Raw genomic sequence first — 22,047 nt, 5'->3', positions numbered from 1 at the left:
GTCGGTGGGCACGTGCTGGTGTCGGAGCTGCACCTACCATCAATTAAAAGGCCACTTAAGGCCATTTAAAAGCCAATTGATCCAGATTTTACACTGTCCATGCGATTTTCCGCTCATCGCACAGGCAAAACGGTCAGGCAGGCAGCCCACATTTTGCAAAACCGCATCCGAGGGTGAGATAAAAAGGGTCAGCAGCATTGCCAGTGTGAGTAGTGAGGAGTTTAGGAGATAGTTTGCTTATTTGAACTTGACAGCTTCATCTCAGTTCTGAGCTTCATTCTTAGTATTTCTAGGCTTCATTTCTCCAAGGGACCCCAGAAGATTTTGACCGTGTGGACCCTTCCAGGTATCAGACAGCCTTCTAAACCCTGGTAATGGGGATTGTGCTCTCTGCTGGAGGCATCTCCTCTGAGAGGGAAAGAGAGGGGCAGAAGGCAGAGGGGCCCTGGTGTCCCAATGCAGCTTCCGGGGAGTGACCTGTGGGAGGAGAGGCGCAGGCACAAGGGGTGCAGGGCCAGCAAGAAGGGACAGAAGGGTCCGCAGAAGACACCACTATCCTGCTACCAGGGTTTACAGGCAGCGATGCAACTACCTCAATATGTCTGAGGTGCAATGCCGAAGGAGGCTCCGCACCTCCAGGGAGACCATGACCTCCATTTGTCATATGATTGGGCCTGAGATCACCTTCAGCTGTGTGGGTGGACACCCCATCCCAGTGGCTCTGAAGGTCACAGTGGCTCTCAACTTCTATGCCTCCGGCTCTTTCCAGGGGTCAGTGGGGGATCTTTGTGGAGTTTCCCAATCAGCTGTCACAGCTGCATCAAGCTGGTGTTAGAAGCTCTGTTCAGGTGGGTAATGACGTTTATACATTTCCGTACGGACAAGACTAGCTTGGCTGAGCGAGCCAGGGGCTTTGCAGCGATTGCTGGGTTCCCCTGCATCCAGGGTGCAATTGACTGCACACGTGGCCATCAAGGTGCTAGCAGGTCAGCCTTTGTTAGCAGGAAGGGATTCCACTCAATGAACACGCAGATAGTGTGTGTGACCACAGGACGCGGATTCTGCAAGTCTGTGCAAGGTACCCTGGCAGCTCCCATGATGCTTATATCCTGAGATGCTCCCAGGTGCTGAGGTTATTCAGTGCTCCAGCCCGAATGGATGGATGGCTGCTGGGTGACAAGGGCTATCTGTTGAAAAGGCAGCTTATGATGCCTCTCCACCACCCAAGAACAGAGGCAGAGCAGCATTATAATAGGAGTTATGCCTCCACAAGGGCAGTGGTAGAGAGGACCATAGGTCTTCTGAAGATTCGTTTCCAATGCCTGGACCATTCAGGGGCTGTACTACAACACCCGCTAGAGCAGGTGTCACTGAATGTAGTCGCATGCTGTACTCTCCACAATCTGGCACTGGCAAGGGGGGATCCCACTGGAGGAAGAGGATCTTGACGCAACTGCACAGGCCACAGAGTATGAATCCAGTGATGAGTCAGAAGAAGCGTGGGGTGAGGAGAAGGCTGAGGGTGTGGAGGCAGGGATACCAGGGACGCCTTGATCCAACGCTCCTTCAGCTAGGCTGCCAAAGGTCTGCTTCCGCCTCATGTCAGGGCTGCCGCCTCCATCCAGGATGTCTGAAAGGACCCTTTCATTCGAACCCAAAATCCACTCAATGCCTGTGCAATCAAGTATAGAGCCACTCACGTCCAGTATTACATACAGGCGTACCCTGTACCAAAGAAAAAGTGAAGCATACTCAGGCCATTAGGACAAAACAAAATTTATGTAATTTTCACAATTAAATCAAATTAAAATGACCATGTCTGGGGTTCATTTCCACACCAGTAAACATAAAACATTACAGAACAGAAGATCACATGTGAACAGTCCCTCTTGTGCTCATGGTACCTTCAACTTATGTTGCGTCTTGGTGTCCCCCTTTCGCTGGCACCGGCATTAGAGGCAGCCTGCTGACTCTGCTGTCTTGTTAGCCTTGATGACCTTGGTGGCATCCTCTGGTCAGTGGAACCTATGCTGGCCCCTCCTGGGAGGGAGCGGCCAGTGCCATGGCTTGCATCTCCCCAGTCATCGCAGCCTCGTTAGATGCGACAGTCACTGGCAGAAGGGTGGAGGAGATGCTGCCATCATCCAGAGCGCCCTGAGAGGAGCCTGTAGAGACAACAAGCAACTCATCCACCAACCTGAAGTTGCTCTGGACCCCCCTACTTGCCATTGATGGATGGGCACCAATCTGGGCTACTGGGTGCCTCATCTATCTCCCACACTAGCACTGACCACCTGAGGTTATTGCCTGTGCGAGGGCTTGCAGGCCTGAGTGCAACCCCAGGAACCTCTGATTCTGTCCCTGGAGCTGCCTCTCCATGAGAGTCGCCACTCTCTCTGTGGAGGAGGCAGTGCACTCAGCCATGAGGGTCGAAGCAATGCTCATGCTCCGCATGAACTCCTCCACAACAGAGACCATGGCACGCATACCCTCATGGATCTCTGCAAGATCCTCCCGCATATCCTGCTGGACATCCAGCACCTGCCGCTGAATGGATGACTCCAGAGGCTCATCATCTGCCTTTGACTGAGCATCGTCCTGGCCTCCAGCATTCCTCTGACTGCCGACAACCTGGACACTCTCTGCCTCCCCCTGCACCTCAAGCGAGTGTGAAGTGCCCTCACAGCTGTGCACCAACATTCTAGTCGAAGATCTAATGCCCACTGAGGTGCTGGTGTCTGGGTCAGAGAGCGAGTGTGCCGCAGGTGCAGCTAAAGCCTGGCAGTCCTTTGGCATCAAGGGTGGCTCTTTGGGGTCCTGCGAACAAGAACCTGCTGGCGAGTCTAAGGGAGAACAACAACGTCATTGGTTTAAGTCATCACACTGTAACTGTGCATGCTAGGCACCCCAGTGAGACAGTGGAGATCTGCATCATGGTGCCATCATCTTTCAGTGATCAATGGGGACTACAGTTTTGAGGCTCCCATCAATAACGTTTGCACCATCTGAAACTCTCACTTCTGGTGCACTGCACTCCTACCTTCACCTGACACCCCAGCCTGTCCACAACCAGCTGAATGAGGTGCGTGGCACCTCTCTAGCTCCAAGGCATCCTGCTCAAATCTGGTTAGGATTAGGAAGTTTGGGGGGCCTCCGCCTGTCCGTGACCCCTCAAAGTTGTTATAGCATGTCTTCTGAAAGTACAAAGGAGTATTGATAAGCCCACTCTCTACCTGTAGCGCCATTGCAGCCTGGCCAGCCCCACCTGACGAACACCTTGCAGGGCACATCCGAGTCATGGCCCGCAAGGCACTCAGTCCAAGTAGCCAGGTCTTACCCCCTTGGCTAGCTCCAGCGCCATTGACAGTTGGCACTCAGACTCTAACACCCCTGAGCTCCACGAGGATATGGCCAGCCCTTAATACTTCACCACACTGCTCCATGCCAACATGGTACTCACCCTTCCCGAGCAGCAGGCCATTGAACCTTTTGCAACACTGCACCCATGTGCACCCTGCAACATTGTGGCTGCTGCCCTGGGCTGTCACCTCCTCCCAGGCCTTTTTTGTCTGTTTTGGAGCCTCCTCCTTCCATCTCTAGGGACAAGGGTCCTGGCAGCCACCTCTTCCAAGAGGACCACAAGGCACTCGTCCGAAAACCTGTGGTGGGGGGGGGCACCAAGTGCACACCCGATCTGCCCTCCCTCCTGGCGTCTCCAGCCGCTGTTGAGGCCATAGCTTCGGTCTCCAGAATGCAGACGACATGTTCTTCCCTGGCAGCCTTCAAGGAGCTTCCTATGCCGTTTTTAAACTGGCTTTGGGGTCACCATTGGACCCAGAGCCCGATAGGTCCCCTCTCCAGCCTAGTCCTTCCTAACCATTGGGAAGATGCGTTTCACGCTGGGCAGGCCTTAATTTGCCAGACAGTGTGAAATCGCGGTCGTGGGCTGATCGCAGGCGGGGGCCTGTGTCCCAGCCGGTCCCAGGCCCGCCAAGGATAAAATGCAGCCCTTAAGTTTGCACTCTCCATTTCTTCCTGCCAAACTCTGGTTATCTTTACCCAAATCGCTACCTTGCTGTCTTACCTCGATGTTACCCTTTGACTTACTAAAAGCCCTCTCATATGATCCCTCCCCCCCCCCCCCCACCCACAACTATTTAGCTTAGAGCCCTCTCTACCACTCTAGGTATACTAGTCGCCAGACGACTTGTCCCAGCACGGTTCAGGTGAAGTCTGTCCCAACCGTACATCTCCCATTTTGCCCAGTATTGATGCCAGCGCCCCATGAAACAAGGTGTCCAGGTGACATTCCCCCTCCCTGATGCATCACAGTGTTTGCAGCTCGGCCTCCAGCTCTGTGACTCTGAGTCGAAGCTCCTCAACCCGCTGACACTTACTACAGATGTGTTTGCCCTGGATCAAAAAAATCCCACATTCTGCAGTCACAACACATCACCTGCCCACCCATCTTTATTATGAGTTAATTCATTTATTGTTATTTTCTTAATTGATTTATAATTAATAAATTCTACCACTCCCAATGAGCTTTACTACTGATGGTAAATCTTAATAATAAAACCTTACCATTACTGATAGCTGACGTGAGTTTTGAAAGATAAATGAGCAAAATATTCACCAACCAATCACTTACCTGCTTCCCTCCTCCTTCACTGCACCAAACTCCCTCACTCACCAAATTCCCAAGCTCACATTCTGTGACTAAGTGAACTCAGTGATGAGCTGCTGTCTTTGTGCTTGAGTTGGATATGTTTAAAAGCTTGGTAGCATCGGGCTTTACTAATGCCACTCTAAGCTTGAAAGAGAATGCATCAGAAGGTGAGAGATAAAATACCAAAACACCTATGGACACCTTAGACCAGGGAAGTGACCCTAGCCCTGCATTTTGAGGTGGTGTCTGTGACTTTGGCTGTTAGTGCTTGGGGGTCCTACTTCCCCACCCTTCTGGCAGCGGAAATGATACCCCAGAATTTCAGGGCCTTATCCTTATGGTATCTTATATTTTGTTTGACAGTTACTATCTACTTACAACTTATTTAAACTTTAATAGGCCTGTAGAGCACGATCTTCAGGCTTGCTGCATTAGTCCTATAAATCTTAAAGAATTGATATTTCAGCATTAGCAACTGCGTGCATGATCTCTGCCTCTGTCATTGTTTGATATAAACCATCAAATAAACTCACTGGTTTATCAGCTTGAAGTGGTTGCAACAGTGACTTACAGATCAGAAAAATGGGACAGGGTTTTCAGCTCAGCGTGCAGGTGTGCGCCCGACATACCCAAGCATGAAATAGCCTGCGATGATGTCGGGCGAGCGTCCGACATCATCGCGCACTTGCAGAATATTTCAGTTGGTGGGCACACACGCGCAATAGTCAGCAACGTACCCGCCGACAATTAAGAGGCCTATTAAGGCCCTTAAGCTGATAATTAAGTTGAATTTTTCACTGCCCCTCCAACCTTATGGTGTGCTCGCTTCGGCAGCACATATTCTAAAATTGGAACGATACAGGGAAGATTAGCATGGCCCCTGCGCAAGGATGACACGCAAATTCGTGAAGCGTTCCATATTTCAGACTTTCAAAACACTCCAACCTTATGGTTGGCAGGCAGGCGAATAGGCCAGGCTGCCTTTGCATTTTTTGCATTTCCGTAATTAAATTTTAAATAAAATGTTTGGGCAGAATTTTGATAATCATCCTGTAAAGGTGCATGAGTCCGCTGTGCTGACATTTTTCCCGTAGTTTTAACATCTAATTTTGTTTTTAATAATCTTCAGCTTTCTGAGACAGCTCTGTGCCTTCAGGGAGCTTTCTGTGAGCACACCCCACACATGCGCAAACCTTAGCGCTCGTTATCCTCCCACTCCCACCCCGACAGTGCTGAGCTCTCAGCACCCCAGAGAGGGGAAAATCCTCCCCATGAAATTTAGTAATTATCACTGAAGGTGGCATCATGCTGCGTGCTATGATATACAATATACTCCGAACTCAGTGGTTTAATTACATTAATTTTTATGTATTTTATATTCATAAAGAGGGACAGGTATTTCTGCAAAGCACAGAAGCATTATAAAATGCATTATATTCAAGGCTTCGGATACCACTGTGGGAATAGCTCTTCAAAAGAGAGTGATGCAGAGACTTGTGTTGAGGTGTAAAAAATGGTTAGTACAGTCAGAGGTGGTATTTCATGCATGATTCATATCATTAGACCTTTGAACACAAAGAGTTTGGCACACTCAAGAATTAATTTTCCACATCTGAGAGTTTTTTGGAATATAAAACACCCATCAGTGCTTCTACCCCAGTCAGCTTTTAAAGGTTTTGCTTATTAACATTTCATCATTAACATATAATTATTATTCAGTTTATGGAGATTAAACACTTCAAGGATTTCTGAATTTTACCCATGTGACTTGTAATTTCTTCATAATTAATCAATGGAGCAAAAATTGTCAGTTTCTACAATGGACATGTTGTCCATCCCATCATGTTAGCACCCAGGCAGCTCAGAGCAAAATTACCCCCTACTCCTCTGACCAATAAGTCAGAGAGCCTACCTGCCTACACATCTCTACCATGGGATTTTACAGGTGGCTACCTCACTTCCCTTACAACAGTTCTGAATTTCTGGTACATAGATGCTGAAATGCAAAACTGGGAAAAGCTGATGAACAATTTCAGAAAAGCAGATAACTCAAAATCCAATGTTAGACTGAAAAATAGCCCTAGACCAAGACCAGCATTTGTAAGCAACATATCTGGCTAAATTCCTTTTTTTTATTACAGTGGTGTTCAGGATCTTTACTAGTGTTTTGAGATCACATTCAACAATTCAGTTTGTTTTTCTGTGAAATGTTGCTTTTCATTCATTCTCATCATGAAAAGCCCCTTTCTCTTCTCATTTTTAGTCAGTCTCCTGTAAATCCTCCACCTGGATTTGGTTGGATAGAGATTTGAAGCTGGTAAATACATCTGGCCAGATAACAAATAGGAAAAATGCACATAATTGCCAAACATCTGCTTTTCATGCAGAAATCAGCTTTTCCAGTTCTCAGCTATGCATTTTGTGCTAGGATCTGGAAATAAATTATTTTCTTGGTCCCTATGTCAACTGAAGACTAGAAAAATTGATGTTTACACAAAAAGTAGTGTTGACAGCCATGCTGAAGATCCTAATTGCTATTTGACTTGTTCTTTCAATTTTGACACTTTAGAACTTCAATCCTTGCTAAGTGGATGGACTAATTTTTACACCTTATCCCAGGACCTCTGTCCCTGCTTAAGTTTAGCTTAATCCTGTAGGCCCATTTTATATCCATACTTTATCCACCTTTTGTATAGATATTCTTAATTGTTCCTAACATGTGAGCACCTTGGCTTAATTTAGCCTAATGAAACAAGGCTTATTTGAAAATTACTAGTAAATGAATTACTAAATGCAAATGTAACAATTATTTGGATATTGTTGACCTTGTTTCATGAAGATTCAGTTCAGCAACTAACAAGTTTAAAGGGAGAAATCAATGTAAAAATACTCAAGAGCGAAAGGGTGCTGAACAGCTGATAGTTCAGAACCATGCTAGTGCTCCTTGAATGGAAATTAAAATATGGTATGTAAATACTACTATGGTCCTCTAAATGTCATGCTTTCTTCACCATACACAAGACCATTACAAGTACAATGTAATTTAAGATTAACTTTAAGCATCAATTGTTGCTGCTGCTGCTTTTAACTATTCCTACCAGGAAATCTACTGTCTTGGCTTGTCGTACTCGTCAATTTTGCACCATCTTCACGCATCCGCTGTGGCTCATCTGAAACTGTTCTGTGACATCCATTATCCAAATATGCCTAGGCTGTTGCCTTTTTCTGCTGCCTTTTACTTTTCCCTCTAGAAGAGATCCCTGTAACTCTTCAGCTCTGAAGAAATAACTGAAATACAGACAGTTTACTTTCTGGTCATTTTTAAGAGCTCTTTTTGCTCTTGCAATTTTAGGCATCTTTTCATATGTTTATGGTCTGTATAAAGTAATCTAAGCATACATCTTAGCATCCACATTCCAAAGGCCTCTATTTTCTTCTATTTGTTGTCCAGGTTTCTGAGACATGTAGGAAAGTGGATAGAATGCAGCATCTCATGTGTTTTTTCCCTTGTTTCAAGCTTGAATGTTCTTGACATTAACACACCCTTCATCTGCATAATACTTCTGGCTATCTCTATACCTCTTTTGACTTCAACATTGCATCTACCATTTCCTGTTATCACTTGTCCTAAATAAACAAACTTATCTTCTTGTTACAGTGTGGCACCATCTACTTCAATCTTCACCCTAGTTTCTTCTAATGTAATCCTTCTAACTACCATTGATTTTGTCCTTTTGGTGTTTATACTCAATCCATATTCTAAACTCCTAGTTTTACTTGTTCTGTGATATTTTGTAAGGCCTCTTCAGATTCTGCAAGTAGCGCTATGTCATCAGCATACCACCAGTTTGTGTTCTTGCCTTCAATTTGTACCCCTACAAATGCATCTAATTCTCTGAATATTTATTCTGTGAACAAATTGAATAATTCTGGTGACAGTACACAGCTTTGTCGTACTCCCCACTTCACTTGAAACATATCTGATTGTCCAGCTTCTAACTTGATGCTCGCTATTTGGTCCCAATATAAGCTCTGGATAAATCTCACATCTTTACTGCCAGTGTAGCAACATGTCTATTAGCTTTTGATGACAAGCAGCATCAAATGCATTTTCATAGTCTATTAAACATATTTACTTCTAAATATTTATCAAAAATTGGTCTTGGTTAAATATTCCCTCTCTTGTTCCTACTCTAGATGTAAATTTAGACTGCATAACCATTACAATTGTATTAAAAACAGAAAGGCTAGAAATACTCAGCAGATCAGGAAGCAAAAGCAAAGAGAGAGAAAGAGGAAGTAATTTTAACCACCAAAAACAGTTGGGTTTGGTTCAAATGGGAGGTTCAAAAGCTAAAAAGTTGAAACAAGAACCGAATCTGCCCATTTCTGGTTTTACAGAGGGGGAATGAGGGACAGATGATCTATTGACCCTCAGGAAGTGGGTTAGTCGCTTAAATATTTTAATGAGGCTTTGTGCCTTGGTTTAACAGTGATCTGACCTCGGGAAACCCATCAGGTACAAGGAGGCAAGAAGCAGTGAATCCATGAGGCAAAATGGAATACTGTCAGGAGGAGTGATCCTGGGCTTCTACTGAGTTTGGCATCAAGGATCTACATTAAAATTCATGTCAGTGGGAATCATGTGGGAAACTCTCCACTGGTTGGAGTCATATCTAGCACATAGGAAAATGGCTCTGATTGTTGGAGGATGGTCATCTCAGCCCCAGACATTACTGTAGGAGCTTGTCAGGGTGGTGTCCTAGACCGAGTTATCTTCAACTACTTCATCACTGACCTTCTCTCTATCACAAGTTCAAAAGTGAAGATGTTCACTGATGGCTGCACATTGGTTCACAACTCCTCAGATAATGAAGCAGTCCCTTCCCACATGCAGCAAAACCTAAACAATAGGCTTGGGCTGATAAGTGGCAGGTTACATTCACGCCACACATGAGCCAGGCTATGACCATCCCCAACAAGAGAGAGGTGGAAGGACTCCCACATATGAACAGCTCACTAGATGACAATGCAGAATTCCGAGCCAGAGCTCTGGTCTGCAGTCACTGGGACAATTTGGAGATAGATTTGAATCTTGTGTCCTCTGATTCACAGGTGATAATGCTATCACTGTGCAAAAGCCTCCCCCTGACCATTGATGTTAATTCATTGATCATTCCCTTTTTTTCTTATAAAGATGACCATCATAGTTCTCTCTCTGGACTCCATTCCCCCCTCAAGTCCTGCACCCTGCCCCACCGCCGTCCCCACACACACACACACACACACACACACCACCACCACCACCACCACCACCACCACCACCCCCCCCCCCCCCCAAACCTTGTGGACTGCCTCGTAATGAGTATTGGATTCATGTCTAAAGGAACTGGGTCAGTGATTCTGGTAGAATTTCCCTCTTTGATGAAGGATCAATAAACCAGAGGGCATAGATTGGCAAAAGTACTAAACAGGATGAAAGCTTTTTTTTAACTGGACAAGTGCTTAGGCTTTTAAACGCACTGCCTGATAGAGTGGTGGACATAGACCCAGTAATTGTCTTCAAAAGAGAATTGGATAAATCATTGAAAGGGAAAATATTACAGGGATATGGAGTAAGAGCACTGGAGTGCAACTAACTGAATTGCTCTTTGAAAGAGCCGATGCAGACTTGATGGGCCAAGTAGCCCCTACAGTGCTATGCTGTTTCTATGATTTTACCAGCTCTCAGCTTGGCTGCGGTCTTTGTGTCAATCAGGGTGGCTGTGGCAGGCAAGCTACAGAAAAAATGTAAACACAAACTGCAGGGCATTCAAGTACCCGGTATTTCCAAGATGCCTGTTCCTAACTCCACCCCACCCCAAAGATAAGTTTAGGGCCAGAGTTAACACTAAGGGTCTGAGACCTTTCATCATTGTAATTGAATTCTGTGCTGGCATGTATAAAGAATAAGTTTGTGTCGATGGCAAGGATCAATACAATGTAAGATCGATTTTGAGAGTCTCCATTCTCAACAGGATATCTCATTCGATGGAGATCAGTGCAGTCAAATTGTGGGCACCCAATTTTTCAGTGAGCGATTTTAGTCACCAGAAGATCATGAGCAGCGCAAATCAGATGTACCATGAATCAGAAGCACCAACCTTTTCACTCCTATCACACAAGACTCTGTGCTTGGGAACCTCAACTCAGAAAATGTATACTTATACCTTGCTGTCGAGTTGGAACACTTGCACAGGAAATTGAAGGACTGGAAAAGGCTCTCCAGCCCAAATGGGCAGTCCCAAAACCTAATATTCCCCACTGACACACTTAAACATATATCAGATTTTCTCTTAGATAATTCTGCTGTCTGACTCTTTGGCTAGTCCATTCCACATATTCCCACCCGCTGCATTAAATAGTTAAATCTAAACTGTTTGTGCACCTCCCCACTTGGCATTGCCCTAGAATTCTAAAATTTCAAGCAAACATGAATTTTAGTGAACAGGTAGACACAGATATGAACTGGTATTCCTCTGTATTATTGTGTACTTTTTTCATATGATTAGTAAATGCAGGACTTACATCTTCAAATATAAAAAGGAAATGTCCTAGGATAAATCACATCTGCCAGCGTCATCAGAGCATCTCCTGATTTAGCTCATTATGGCAATCCAACACTGGTTTGTTTTTCCTCCAGAGAGCCTGGGCATTTTCCTTTTCTGAGAAACTGCATAAATGCACTGATGTGGAAAATTCACATCTTCCATCTTGCTATTAATGTTGAAATAGGGAACTCTAAGATAGTGCTGCACAGTTGTTGCAGTTATTTGTAGGTAAATATGAGTAATGAAAGGAACAAAAAATTCAGCTTCTTGTTAAGTGTTGTTTTGCAAGTGGGCAGGAGTTAGTAAATAGCATAAACTTGTTTGTAGTATGCTGAAGATAAACATTTCTGCAAATCCACTGTTTCAGTGATTGCTGCAGATCAAGCAAATGCCATAGTTCGTTCAGAGGTAAGAAATCAGATTTGTGCAGTTATGCTAAAGTTCTATGTTTTGTGTCAGCTAAACAATTATGGCTAAAGATAGAAATAAGGAGAGTAAATCCCATAGTATTTGTAGAGGTAAGAAACATTCTGTACGTTACATGATCTGCTATTTAGTGATCCTGCTGCTAACATTCTTGCACCAGTTTCATGTTCATATTCTATCATTTTAAGAGATGGCTTGAAACTTAACAAGGCTTGTATGCTCTAACATTCACCTAATTCATTTCAGACTGTGGGTAACTAAACTATCTGTTTCTGTGCTTACAAAATACTAAATCTAGGGCAGTGATAGACTACTGTAAGAGCATTTCTACTGGAAATTTATGTCCCTAGGGGCACGAGCTGAGAAAAGCAGCCATGGAGAAAGAAAGAGAAAAGGTACAATATCAAATCATAAGAAAAAACATAGACAAATGCAGAAAATAACTCAGATCCTGGCAACTGGGAGAGATACAAAGAACAGCAATGGGTGACAAAACATTGTAAGAGCTCCAAAAACAAATATGAGGATAGACTGGCAAGGATTATCAAAATCAATACAAAAAAAACTTCTGCAATGATAATATGTTAATAGCAATATGGGACCCTTAAAATCTCATAATGGTGATATTATAGTTAAAAATAAGGAATTGACAGGTCTGTTAAATAATTACTTTGCATCAGTATTTACAGTAGAATTTACATCCCAAGGAAACTAATATTGAATCAGGGATTGAAACTCAGCGTAATTAATGTGAGAAAATTGACAGTTATAATGAAAACAAAGGCACTAAAGACAAATCCCCAGGACCAGATTGTTTTCATCTTAGGAAGTAGGTGAGAGCATTGCAGATGCCCTAACTGTAATCCTCCCAGGTTTTCTTGATTCAGGAACCATCTCTTTAGATTGAAAAATTGCATGTCGCTCTGCTATTTAAGAAAGGCAAGAGAAGAAACGAGGGAATTATAGACCAGTTAGGTGAACATCTGTTGTCGAGCTAATACCAGAGCCTATAATGACTGAACATTGAAAATTTTCAACTAATCAAAGAGTGAGCTGACATGGATTTGTAAAGTGGAGATTAATACCTGATGAACCTGATTTATATAGACCTCCAGAAGGTGTGAATACGATATTTCATAAAAGACTGCCAGCTAAAGTTGAAGTTCATTGGATTGAGGGCAAACTATTTACATAATTAGGAAATTGGCTCAGCAGGAGGAGACGGAGAGCAAGACAATGGGTAGGAATCTTAATAGCAGGATGTGACTATTAATATTCCATTGATTTCTGTCTTGTGGCTCAACTATTCGTTGTATTTATTAATGAGTTAGATTACAGGATAGAGAGCCGGGTATCCTAGTTTTCCAATGACACAAACATAGGTAGCATTGTAAGCAATGTAGATGGAAACATAAAATTACAAAGATATTATTAGATTAAGCGAATGAGAAAAACTGTGGCAAATGGATTCCAATATGGGCAAGTGTGAGGTCATCCACTTCGGACCTAAAAAGGATAGATTAGTGTACTTTCTAAAAGGTGAAAAGCTAGAAACAGTGGAGGTCAAAGACACTTATGGGGCCATGTATACAGATCATTAAAATGTCATGGACAGAAACAAAAAATGATCAAAAGGCCAATGGAATGCTTGCCTTTATATCTAGAAGATCAGAATAAAGAGAGTAGAAGCCAAACTACTGCTATACAAAGCCCTGGTTAGAGCAGTTCTGTACACTGCATTCAAGGAAGGGTAGATTGGGCTTGAAGGAAGCATGTAGATTTAGAAGATATATTTTTTTATTTGTTCACAGGATATGGATGTCGATGGCTAGGCCGTCATTTATTGACCATCCCTGATTGCCCTTCAGAATGTGGTGATGAGCCACTTTCTTGAACTGCTGCAGTCCATGTGGTGTAGTTACATCTACAGTGCTGTCAGGAAGGGGTTCCAGGCTTTTGACCCAGCAACAGTGAAGGATTAGTGATATAGATCCAAGTCAAGGTGGTGTGTGGCTTGTGGGAGGATCTTGTAGGTTGTGCTGTTCCCATGCATCTGCTGCCCTTGTCCTTCTAGGTGGTAGAGGCTGTGGGTTTGGAAGGTGCTGTCGAAGGAGCGTTGGTGAGTTGCTGCATGTAGTTAGTACACACTACTGCTACTGTATGTCAGTGGTGGAGGGAGTGAATATTTAAGAATGATACCTGGGCCAGAATTTTTGGCTGAGTGGACGGGCGTGAGCCCGACCCACTTGAGCATAACATAGCATGTGATGACATCAGATGAGCGTCCTGATGTCATCGAGCACTCGTGTGATATTTCGGTCAGCGGTCACGCACTAAACTTAGAAGCATGCCCATTGACAAAGAAGAGGACTACTAAGCCCATTAACAGTGCAATTAACTGGGATTTTTCACTGTTGCGTTCAATGCAGGAAGCTGCAAAGTTCTTCTTAAATCAGAAAAGTCTTTTCTATCAGGGGTTTCAATGTGAGATAAGGCATATTACCGTTTGGCCATTTCTCTGAGCGCTGAGGCTTCTGGCCCGCCAAATTCCAGCCTCCTCTCTTGAGCAAGGTAGTATCAGGCCTCATATTGGCTGCCATCTGCCTTTCACCACTGCTCCTTTTGCATGCAGCTCCTGCTTCCTCGCAGAGCTCGGCACCACGAATTGTATGCTGAGCTCGCTTCCAACCCAATTAGGGCATTATGATTTGAAGTCGCAGGGTCAGAACTCAGAAATTATCTAGACAACAGGTTTCTGACCTCAGAATGAAAAATCAAGCCCAACAAGTCTGGATCTCATCAAACACAGTGACTTTTATTAGTTTATATAGCTAACACAAATTGTACAATGAGTAGGCTACAATGAAAAGTTATTGCTTCACCTAGACAAAGCTGCAGTGTCAACCTGTCTAGGTACAACCTGGGGCATTAAGAATCATATTGTTTCATACAAAATATTAAAGCATCAAAATACTTAACAACACATTCACTCTTAATCTGGATTAATTGTGACAGGAATCCTTGATGTTAAAGAACTCAAACATTAAGGATAGAATTCTTGTGGGTTGAGCCAAGCTATATAAGATCCTAAGAACAGATTATTGGTTGCAGTTAGTATTAATTTTCCTGGTATCCACTTTCTCTGGAGCTTTTAATGCTACATTGTCCCACGGTGAGTTTTTTGTTTTCTTTCTCATTATCATATTTTGCTCGAATTTCCAAAATATTGTATTGTGAAGGGATATTATTAACACAGATTTACTACTTAAATATTCCACAAAAGGCTATCAAGTACTTTTCAGAGAGGTTTTGAAATTAAGTTATTTCATTGTGAGGTATTTTTATCGTAAAACCCAGAACCGCTTCATCACAGCTACAGATTACACAGCAGAATTCTAGCTTATCTAACCAGTACTTTGATTTTAAAATAGACCCTCTTGTAGACAGATGATTCCAGTTGAATTATGACTGACAGCATGTTAGTGAGCAGCACAAAATAAAAAGTGGCATTGTAAGTTCAATTCAGAAAACCTTGGGTTGTATTTAATGGGGCCATTGCACCGCCAACTACCCCACCTCCTAGTTAAAAAGTCCGTCCACAGACCCAGCAACTACCCCATAGGAAGTGAATAGCCCATTGGCCATTAGTTGAGTTGAGGCGGTACTTCTGCCCCTCTGCAACAGGAGGTCCAGCCTCTGAGCTCTCAGCCAATCAGAGGCCAGCAGCTCTACAGTACCAGCTACACCAGGAGTGGTGGCCACTGCTGGCACTACACGTGGCAGCAAGGAAGGCATGCAATGCTGAATCTGGTATTTGAGTTAAGTGTTGGGGTCTCACCAGAGCGAAGGTGGCTGGTCCTGGTGAGAGGGTTGGGGCCAGGGTAGAAAGGCCAGGGGGTGGGAGGAGGAACTGGAAGGGCCAGACTGGACACTTGGCATGGACCTCTACCACTGCTGCTTAAATCTCACTGCTGGCAGGAGCTGGCAGGTAAGCAGCAGGCACAGCACATGCTGGATTTAATGCAATCCCACCCTCCCCACCTTCAAATACGCCAGTAGGGGAGCGTAAAATCCAGCACCTTGTTTTAGTAACTCAAAGAAAATAGAAGATATTTTGAATAACATTTCCCCTGATTTTCTTCCCTGTTTTGAAAATACTAACTTAACCTGTACAACTCCACAGGCATTACCTTGTCGAAGCGGGCATTTTCTGTGCACAACTGTTATGACACAGCAGATGGTAAATGCTGAGCTGTTCAAATCCCAGAAGGAAATTTGTAACATCTGCCACAACTTACTTGCAATTTGTATAAATTTCAAGATGCATGCCTTGAATTCAGTAGTAACAAGACCCCCAAGTCTTATACAAAAATAAAAATATCTGGAAAAACTCAACAGGTCGGGCAGCATCTGTGGAGGGGAACACAGTTAATGTTTCGAGTCCGTATGACTCTTCAACAGAAGCTCTACAGTACCGGCTCTGTTACCGGTTCTGTTGAAGAGTCATACAGACTTGAAAAGTTAACTGTGTTCCCCTCCACAGATGCTGCCAGACCTGCTGAGTTTTTCCAGGTATTTTAATTTTTGTTTTGGATTTCCAGCATCCGCAGTTTTTTGCTTTTACTCCAAGTCTTATAGGTTTTTTCAAGACTAGATTAAACATCTATTAATAAGAGAAATGATTTTAAATACATACATAGATCCACAAATTACTACAATGATAACTTCTAAATCTCCTACTTGATTTGACTCCCAGTTATGCTTGCATTAAGGCAAAGTAAGACACATACCCAGGCAAAGAAATATCATACCCTGAACAAGTCAAATTCAATTTATGTGTGGGCATGCGGGCCCCGCACACCGACACATAAAATGATGCGCGGTGACGTCAGGTGTCCAGACATCACCACATGTTATTATGATCTTCTGTTCGGTGGGTGCACACCGGAGCCGGCTGCGCACCCGCCGAACTGTCAAAGGCCTGTTATAGCTGCCCATCCAACCTTAAGGGTGGAATGAGGTTTCATGAAGGGTTTATAACAATAATAAATATTTTTGGAACATCTGAAAACCATGTCCCAGCTCATGTGACGCTGTCACATGAGGGGACGTGTAAATGATTTTTCAGCTTCTTAATTTGAAATTCACATTTGAAATTAATCTCCCGGAGGCAACTCCGTGCCTCAGGAAGATTTCTGTGCTCTTTCACTCACGTGCGCGAAAGAGCAAAGGCCCCAACTCTCCCCCCTCCCGCACAGGTAGCGCTTCCGAGTGCACGTCACGCTGGGTGGGCCTTAATTGGCCTGCCAACGCAAAATGGCACAAGCAGCCAATCACAGGCCTGCCCAACAGGCAGAAAATCTCCCCCATGTTTACCTAATTTACACTTCTAGCCTAGCTTCTCTTCTTACATCAAAGCACCCAGGCTAGCTGCCTCTAATTCAATTAAGTCTCTCACATACACATATAGGTCGGGATTTTCCGCACCTGCCCACTGCCAGAATCTTCCGGTACCGCCACATGGCAGTGGACTTCTGGCTGGGACGCCGCCTCGCCTGCGGCGTGTCCCGTCCGCAATGAGACCGGAAAATCCTGGCCATAGACACATCCCACTATTACTCTATTTTACAATAAATTCCAGTAACATTATGGAAATTATTATATTTTCCTGACTTAACCCAAACTCTGAGGATAGGCAGAGTCAGAGGAGTTCACAATTGAGGCCAGTATGCCCTCATCTGACATCCACGTACCATCAAGAATGACTAGATGATAGTTACCAGGACTGGAAGCCTGCCAAATTTTCAGCACTATTGTCTAAAGCTACTAAAAATTCTAAGGTTTATATGGGTTATATTATTCAGCTGTTTAAATTTGAATGGGAGGTAAAAAGAAATTACGACCAAGGTTATCCATTCACATCTCTAACAGACTAGTGCAACCAATCCACCAACTCAGTCCTGCTGCTTTGTGGACTTGCTATCAGACATGATAGAGGATATAAAATGTCTGCACAAGTGTGAGAGAGTATTAATATGTAAATGTCAAAAATATGACAGCCCATAAAAGGTTTTAAACTGCAATTTTTTTTGAAAATATATATTTTTAGGAACACCACTAAACCTGCCATGAAAGTTGATATATTTTCTGTTGTCATAAATAGTTTTGTGTTTATGCTTTTTGTGGTAATTAATTATTTGTTTTTCCTTATCTAGAAAGTTGGCCTGTTGAATAAACTGTGACAATGTCAACGAACAACATAGCTCAGGCAAGAAAAATGGTGGAACAGTTAAGGATTGAAGCTGGCATTGAAAGGATCAAGGTGAGATCTAGAAATGTGCCTGTTAACTAACGTTTTCCACTGAAAAAAAATTATTTTCTGCCAACCCACATGTTATTGCTCAGTCTAGAAGACAGACAGTACATTCTCATGGGCCTGTGCTTGATGGTGCTCTGTCATCAGCTGCTTGGAGTTCTACAAAACTAACTCAGGCTTCTTAACCTTTATCATTTTTCCCCCAGCTCCCCATCAGAAGGAGATGCAAAACTTTCTGTGAGGAATCACATGCCCACCACACAACTTCCTTCTCCATGTGGTCGGTCATTTTAGTATTTTAATACAAGTTAATATTAATAGCAATCTCAGCCAACTGAAATTGATGGAACTTTTCCTGATTACAGTGGTCAGATTTTGAGTTTCAATGAGCTCTAGATCTTGCAAAGTGTGGTTTGTGATTTCTCCTCATTTTAATCTTTTTGCTATTTAGAATGATAGATGAAAGTGGCAGGTCCACAATACACATCAGCACTAAGTATCTAAGGCCCGTCATAATACACCACAGAACAGTAGAAAGCAGTGCACATCAAACTCCTTGACACATGACAAGCCACCATTCTTAGTGCTACCAGGTATTTTGTAGCAGTATTGGCGGAGGCCTGGGATCAAGTCGTTTTTAATTGTAGTTCATTCAACTGGACTATGTGTATTCCTGGGAGGGATCCAATAAAGGAGTCAAAAATAGAGTCTCATTCTCCACACGTGTAGTTACAGTGTAGAACAGAAAATGCTGGAAATACATGATAGGCCCATTAGTACCTATTGAAGGTACTCCAACTGAAATATTAAACTCCCTTTTCTCTTTTCAAATTCTGCCAGCAAAATGCTTCTAGCATTTTGTAGTTTTCCCATATTTCCAGCATTTCCAGGTTTTATATTCTGTTTATCTATAATGCAACTTAAAACAAATGTATTCATTTTTTCATCATGTAATATTGTTATACAATTATTGTAGAAGAAGATGTATACTCTACTCTATTATCTAATGATGCTAAAAATTCAAAGGTTTATATAGGTTATATTATCCAACCATTTATCATGAATGGAAGGTAAAAAGAAATTAAGACCAAGGTTATCCACTTGTATCTCTAACAGACTGGTGCAGCCAATCCACCAACTCAGTCCTGCTGCTTTTTGGATTTGCTATCAGACATGATAGAGGATATAAAATATGTCTGCCCAAGAATGACAGGGTGCAGTGTATTAATATACAAATGTCAAAGATATGGCACCCAACATACTTCCCATCATTTGCATCATGGCAAGAGTGGACACCAGGGGTAGAACTTTCCCCCCGTTGGGGGGGGAGGGTGTGGTTGTGTGGGGGCAGGCGCAGACCCGAACGGCGCCCCAATCGGGTCTGTGCCACCATTTTACATGGGCGGGCCAATTGAGGCCCTCGAAGCTTGACATGCACCCGAAAGCGCTGTGCACTCCCTGAGTTGGGAGTGCACTCTTTCGCGCATATGCACGAAACAGCGCAGAAATCTCCCTGAGGCACAGAGGTACTTCAGGGAGATTAGTTTTAAATTTGAACAGTGTAATAAAGTGTTGTAAAAATTTTTATGACATGTCCCCTCATGTGAAACTGTCACGTCAGCTGGGACTTGTGCATTAATTTAATAAAAATGTTTCTGAAAATTTTAAATCATTCACGAAACCTCATTCCGCCCATGGATGAGGCTCCATGAAAAATACGAAGGCCACCTGGGCTCTTCGCCTGCCCACCAACCTTAAGGTTGGATGAGCAGCTTTCGCAATAGGCTTAATTAGTTCTTTAATGGCCTTAACAGGCCTTTGGCAGTTCGGCAGGCACGCAGCCGACTCACCACGCCTCATTTTACACCTCAGCGAGTGGGCCATGCCCCTGCTCGCTGAGCCAAATATTCAGCTCCAGGGACACCTGTTCATCCCTGATGTCTGGTGTTACTAGGGGCAGTGAAGAGCAGTTTATGCGCTTACTTTTGCATATATTAGTAAGGTTTATGACATCTTCAGCAACCAGAGTTGCCACTAGCACTGTTAATTTGCAGCCCCTGAGACGTTCTGCAGAATTCTTCTGCCACATTTCGGCAGACTCTTCAGCAGAGACTACTGAGTCTGTCAAAAGTAATGAAATCATGGAAACGACTGAAAGTCATCCACAGTGAGGCTGCAGTGATGTGTAGAGATCCCGTCACACCGAAGTTGCACCTTAGGTTTTACAAAATTCTGTGCAGTCATACTGTGTTCAACATCCAATCAAATCCAGGCAATTTACTTAAACAGGTCAATTCTGAGCTCCCATAATTGCAGCATATTGCATGAAATTGAAGCTAACATCCATTTAAATAAATGAATGGAACTATTGAGCTGTACACCTGCAATTTCCCTCAATCTGAGCCCTTCAATAATATTGAACTGGCCCTGAAATCTTATTCGTGGTGCTGCCCAACTGCTTCTGCATTTTCAGAGTCAGTACAATAGCTTTCCTGGCCAGTTGCAGCTAGTTCTTTTGATCATTATCAAGGAATACATGAGTGTAGTTCTCATCTTACACTAAACATCCTGAATTTATGACAAGAATAAACTTATTGCTGGATAGGGTCTCTGTAACACTTCTCCACTGCTGCCAAGAAAAAACAGACCTTGGATCTCCAGCTAGCCTTACTGGGCATAGATGGGTTCTTCAACTGCATCTCCCACAGTTAGTTCTGCCAAAGCAGCAACTCACATTGCTTCATCCCTTTCCAGTGATACAGTACCCAGTCACCTTTCTGTCCAACAGAATACCTCTCCAACCTTCTCCCTATCCCTCTCTTCAGTTGCCCAGAAACTCCCTCATCCAGGTAGGCATTTTTAAACTGCATGGCATCACATCCAAGCCCAGTTCTTTCTCACCTATTGTCCACAAATATGGACTTTCAACATGAGCCGCAGAACAGTGATCAGAAGCAATAACTGCAGCTGACTTTTCCTCTTGCAAACCTAAGACCACTGAAACCAGTTGTAATGCACCTACCATTGTTCTGTCTGAAAACTGTCAACTCAACAAAGATGTTAAATTGAACATGGAGCCTTGTTGTTGTGTGAGTCAGCCATTTTCTAGATAAATTTCAGGAAAAGGCTGCAGTATTTCTGTACTTCAACTTCAGCTTTGTTTGGTTTGTTTTGTTGAATTGGTCCCTGCAAGAACCTTACCTGGCAGTGGAGAACTTGCCGTGCACACCAAAAATGTTCAATCTGATCCTTGAATACTTAGTTCCATCTTTTTGACTGGGAGATCAAAAGGTGCACTTTCAATCAGATTCTTGATTTATACACACTAACTAAAGGCCACTGTAGAATGTTAGCATGAGGTTAAAACCCGCATCATACAATATGTCTTACAATACAAATTGCTATGAATTTAACCATAATTCAAATAAAGTACAAACAGCCTTGAACCTTCTTATCTATAAAATACCCAAACCCTGATTTCTGAACAACTTTAGAAAAGTAAACATTGAAACAAGTGAAACTTTAAAATGCATCTCAATAATTGCACTTAATGAGACACAATAGATTGTGAGGTGAAATGATTTTCCAATAATAACAATTAGTAAGGGCTACAAAAATGTAATGCCTGTGTCCTAAATTCCTCCAAGCAACCAACTTTACTTTAAAAAGCAGAAATTAGTTACCATAAAAGCATATAATTGAGAGAATGAGAGAATAAATCTACATCATAAAACAGTAGAAAGACAAAATTTAAAAACTGCAATTCCTGGATTTTTTTTTTCGTTCTTGGAATTTGGATGTCGCTGGCAAGGCCAACATTTATTGTATATCTCTAATTGTGTGATGGTGAACTGCCTTCTTGAACCATTGCAGTCCATCTGGTGCAGGTAGACCCACAGTGTCATTAAGAAGGGAATTCTAGGATTTTGACCCAGCGACAGTGAAGGAACGAGGATATTGTTCCAAGTCAGGATGGTGTATGGTTTGGAGGGGAGCTTGCAGATGGTGTTGTTCCCATGCATCTGCCGTTGCCCTTCCAGGCATTG

The 22,047-nt window shown here is 43.2% G+C and overlaps 1 protein-coding gene and 1 non-coding gene across 4 annotated transcripts in view; both read left to right on the top strand.

Moving 5' to 3' along the window:
- The window catches only part of LOC121277051 (guanine nucleotide-binding protein G(I)/G(S)/G(O) subunit gamma-7), a 294,950-nt gene that overhangs the window by 256,525 nt on the left and 16,378 nt on the right, over positions 1 to 22,047 (top strand). For all 3 annotated transcript variants that reach the window (XM_041185971.1, XM_041185969.1, XM_041185970.1), the window contains one exon: positions 17,901 to 18,007. In XM_041185971.1, the coding sequence (XP_041041905.1) occupies positions 17,930 to 18,007 (78 nt within the window). In that variant the 5' untranslated portion in view covers positions 17,901 to 17,929. The remainder of the gene's footprint in view (positions 1 to 17,900; positions 18,008 to 22,047) is intronic.
- Positions 5,488 to 5,594, top strand: LOC121277584. Its single transcript, XR_005942943.1, has one exon. It is a non-coding gene; the product is annotated as a U6 spliceosomal RNA (small nuclear RNA).

The sequence above is a fragment of the Carcharodon carcharias genome, chromosome 4 (assembly GCF_017639515.1).
Source record: "Carcharodon carcharias isolate sCarCar2 chromosome 4, sCarCar2.pri, whole genome shotgun sequence".
NCBI classification, from domain to species: domain Eukaryota; kingdom Metazoa; phylum Chordata; class Chondrichthyes; order Lamniformes; family Lamnidae; genus Carcharodon; species Carcharodon carcharias.
Note: the sequence above shows the minus strand (reverse complement) of the source record. Positions and strands in the feature narration are given on the sequence as shown.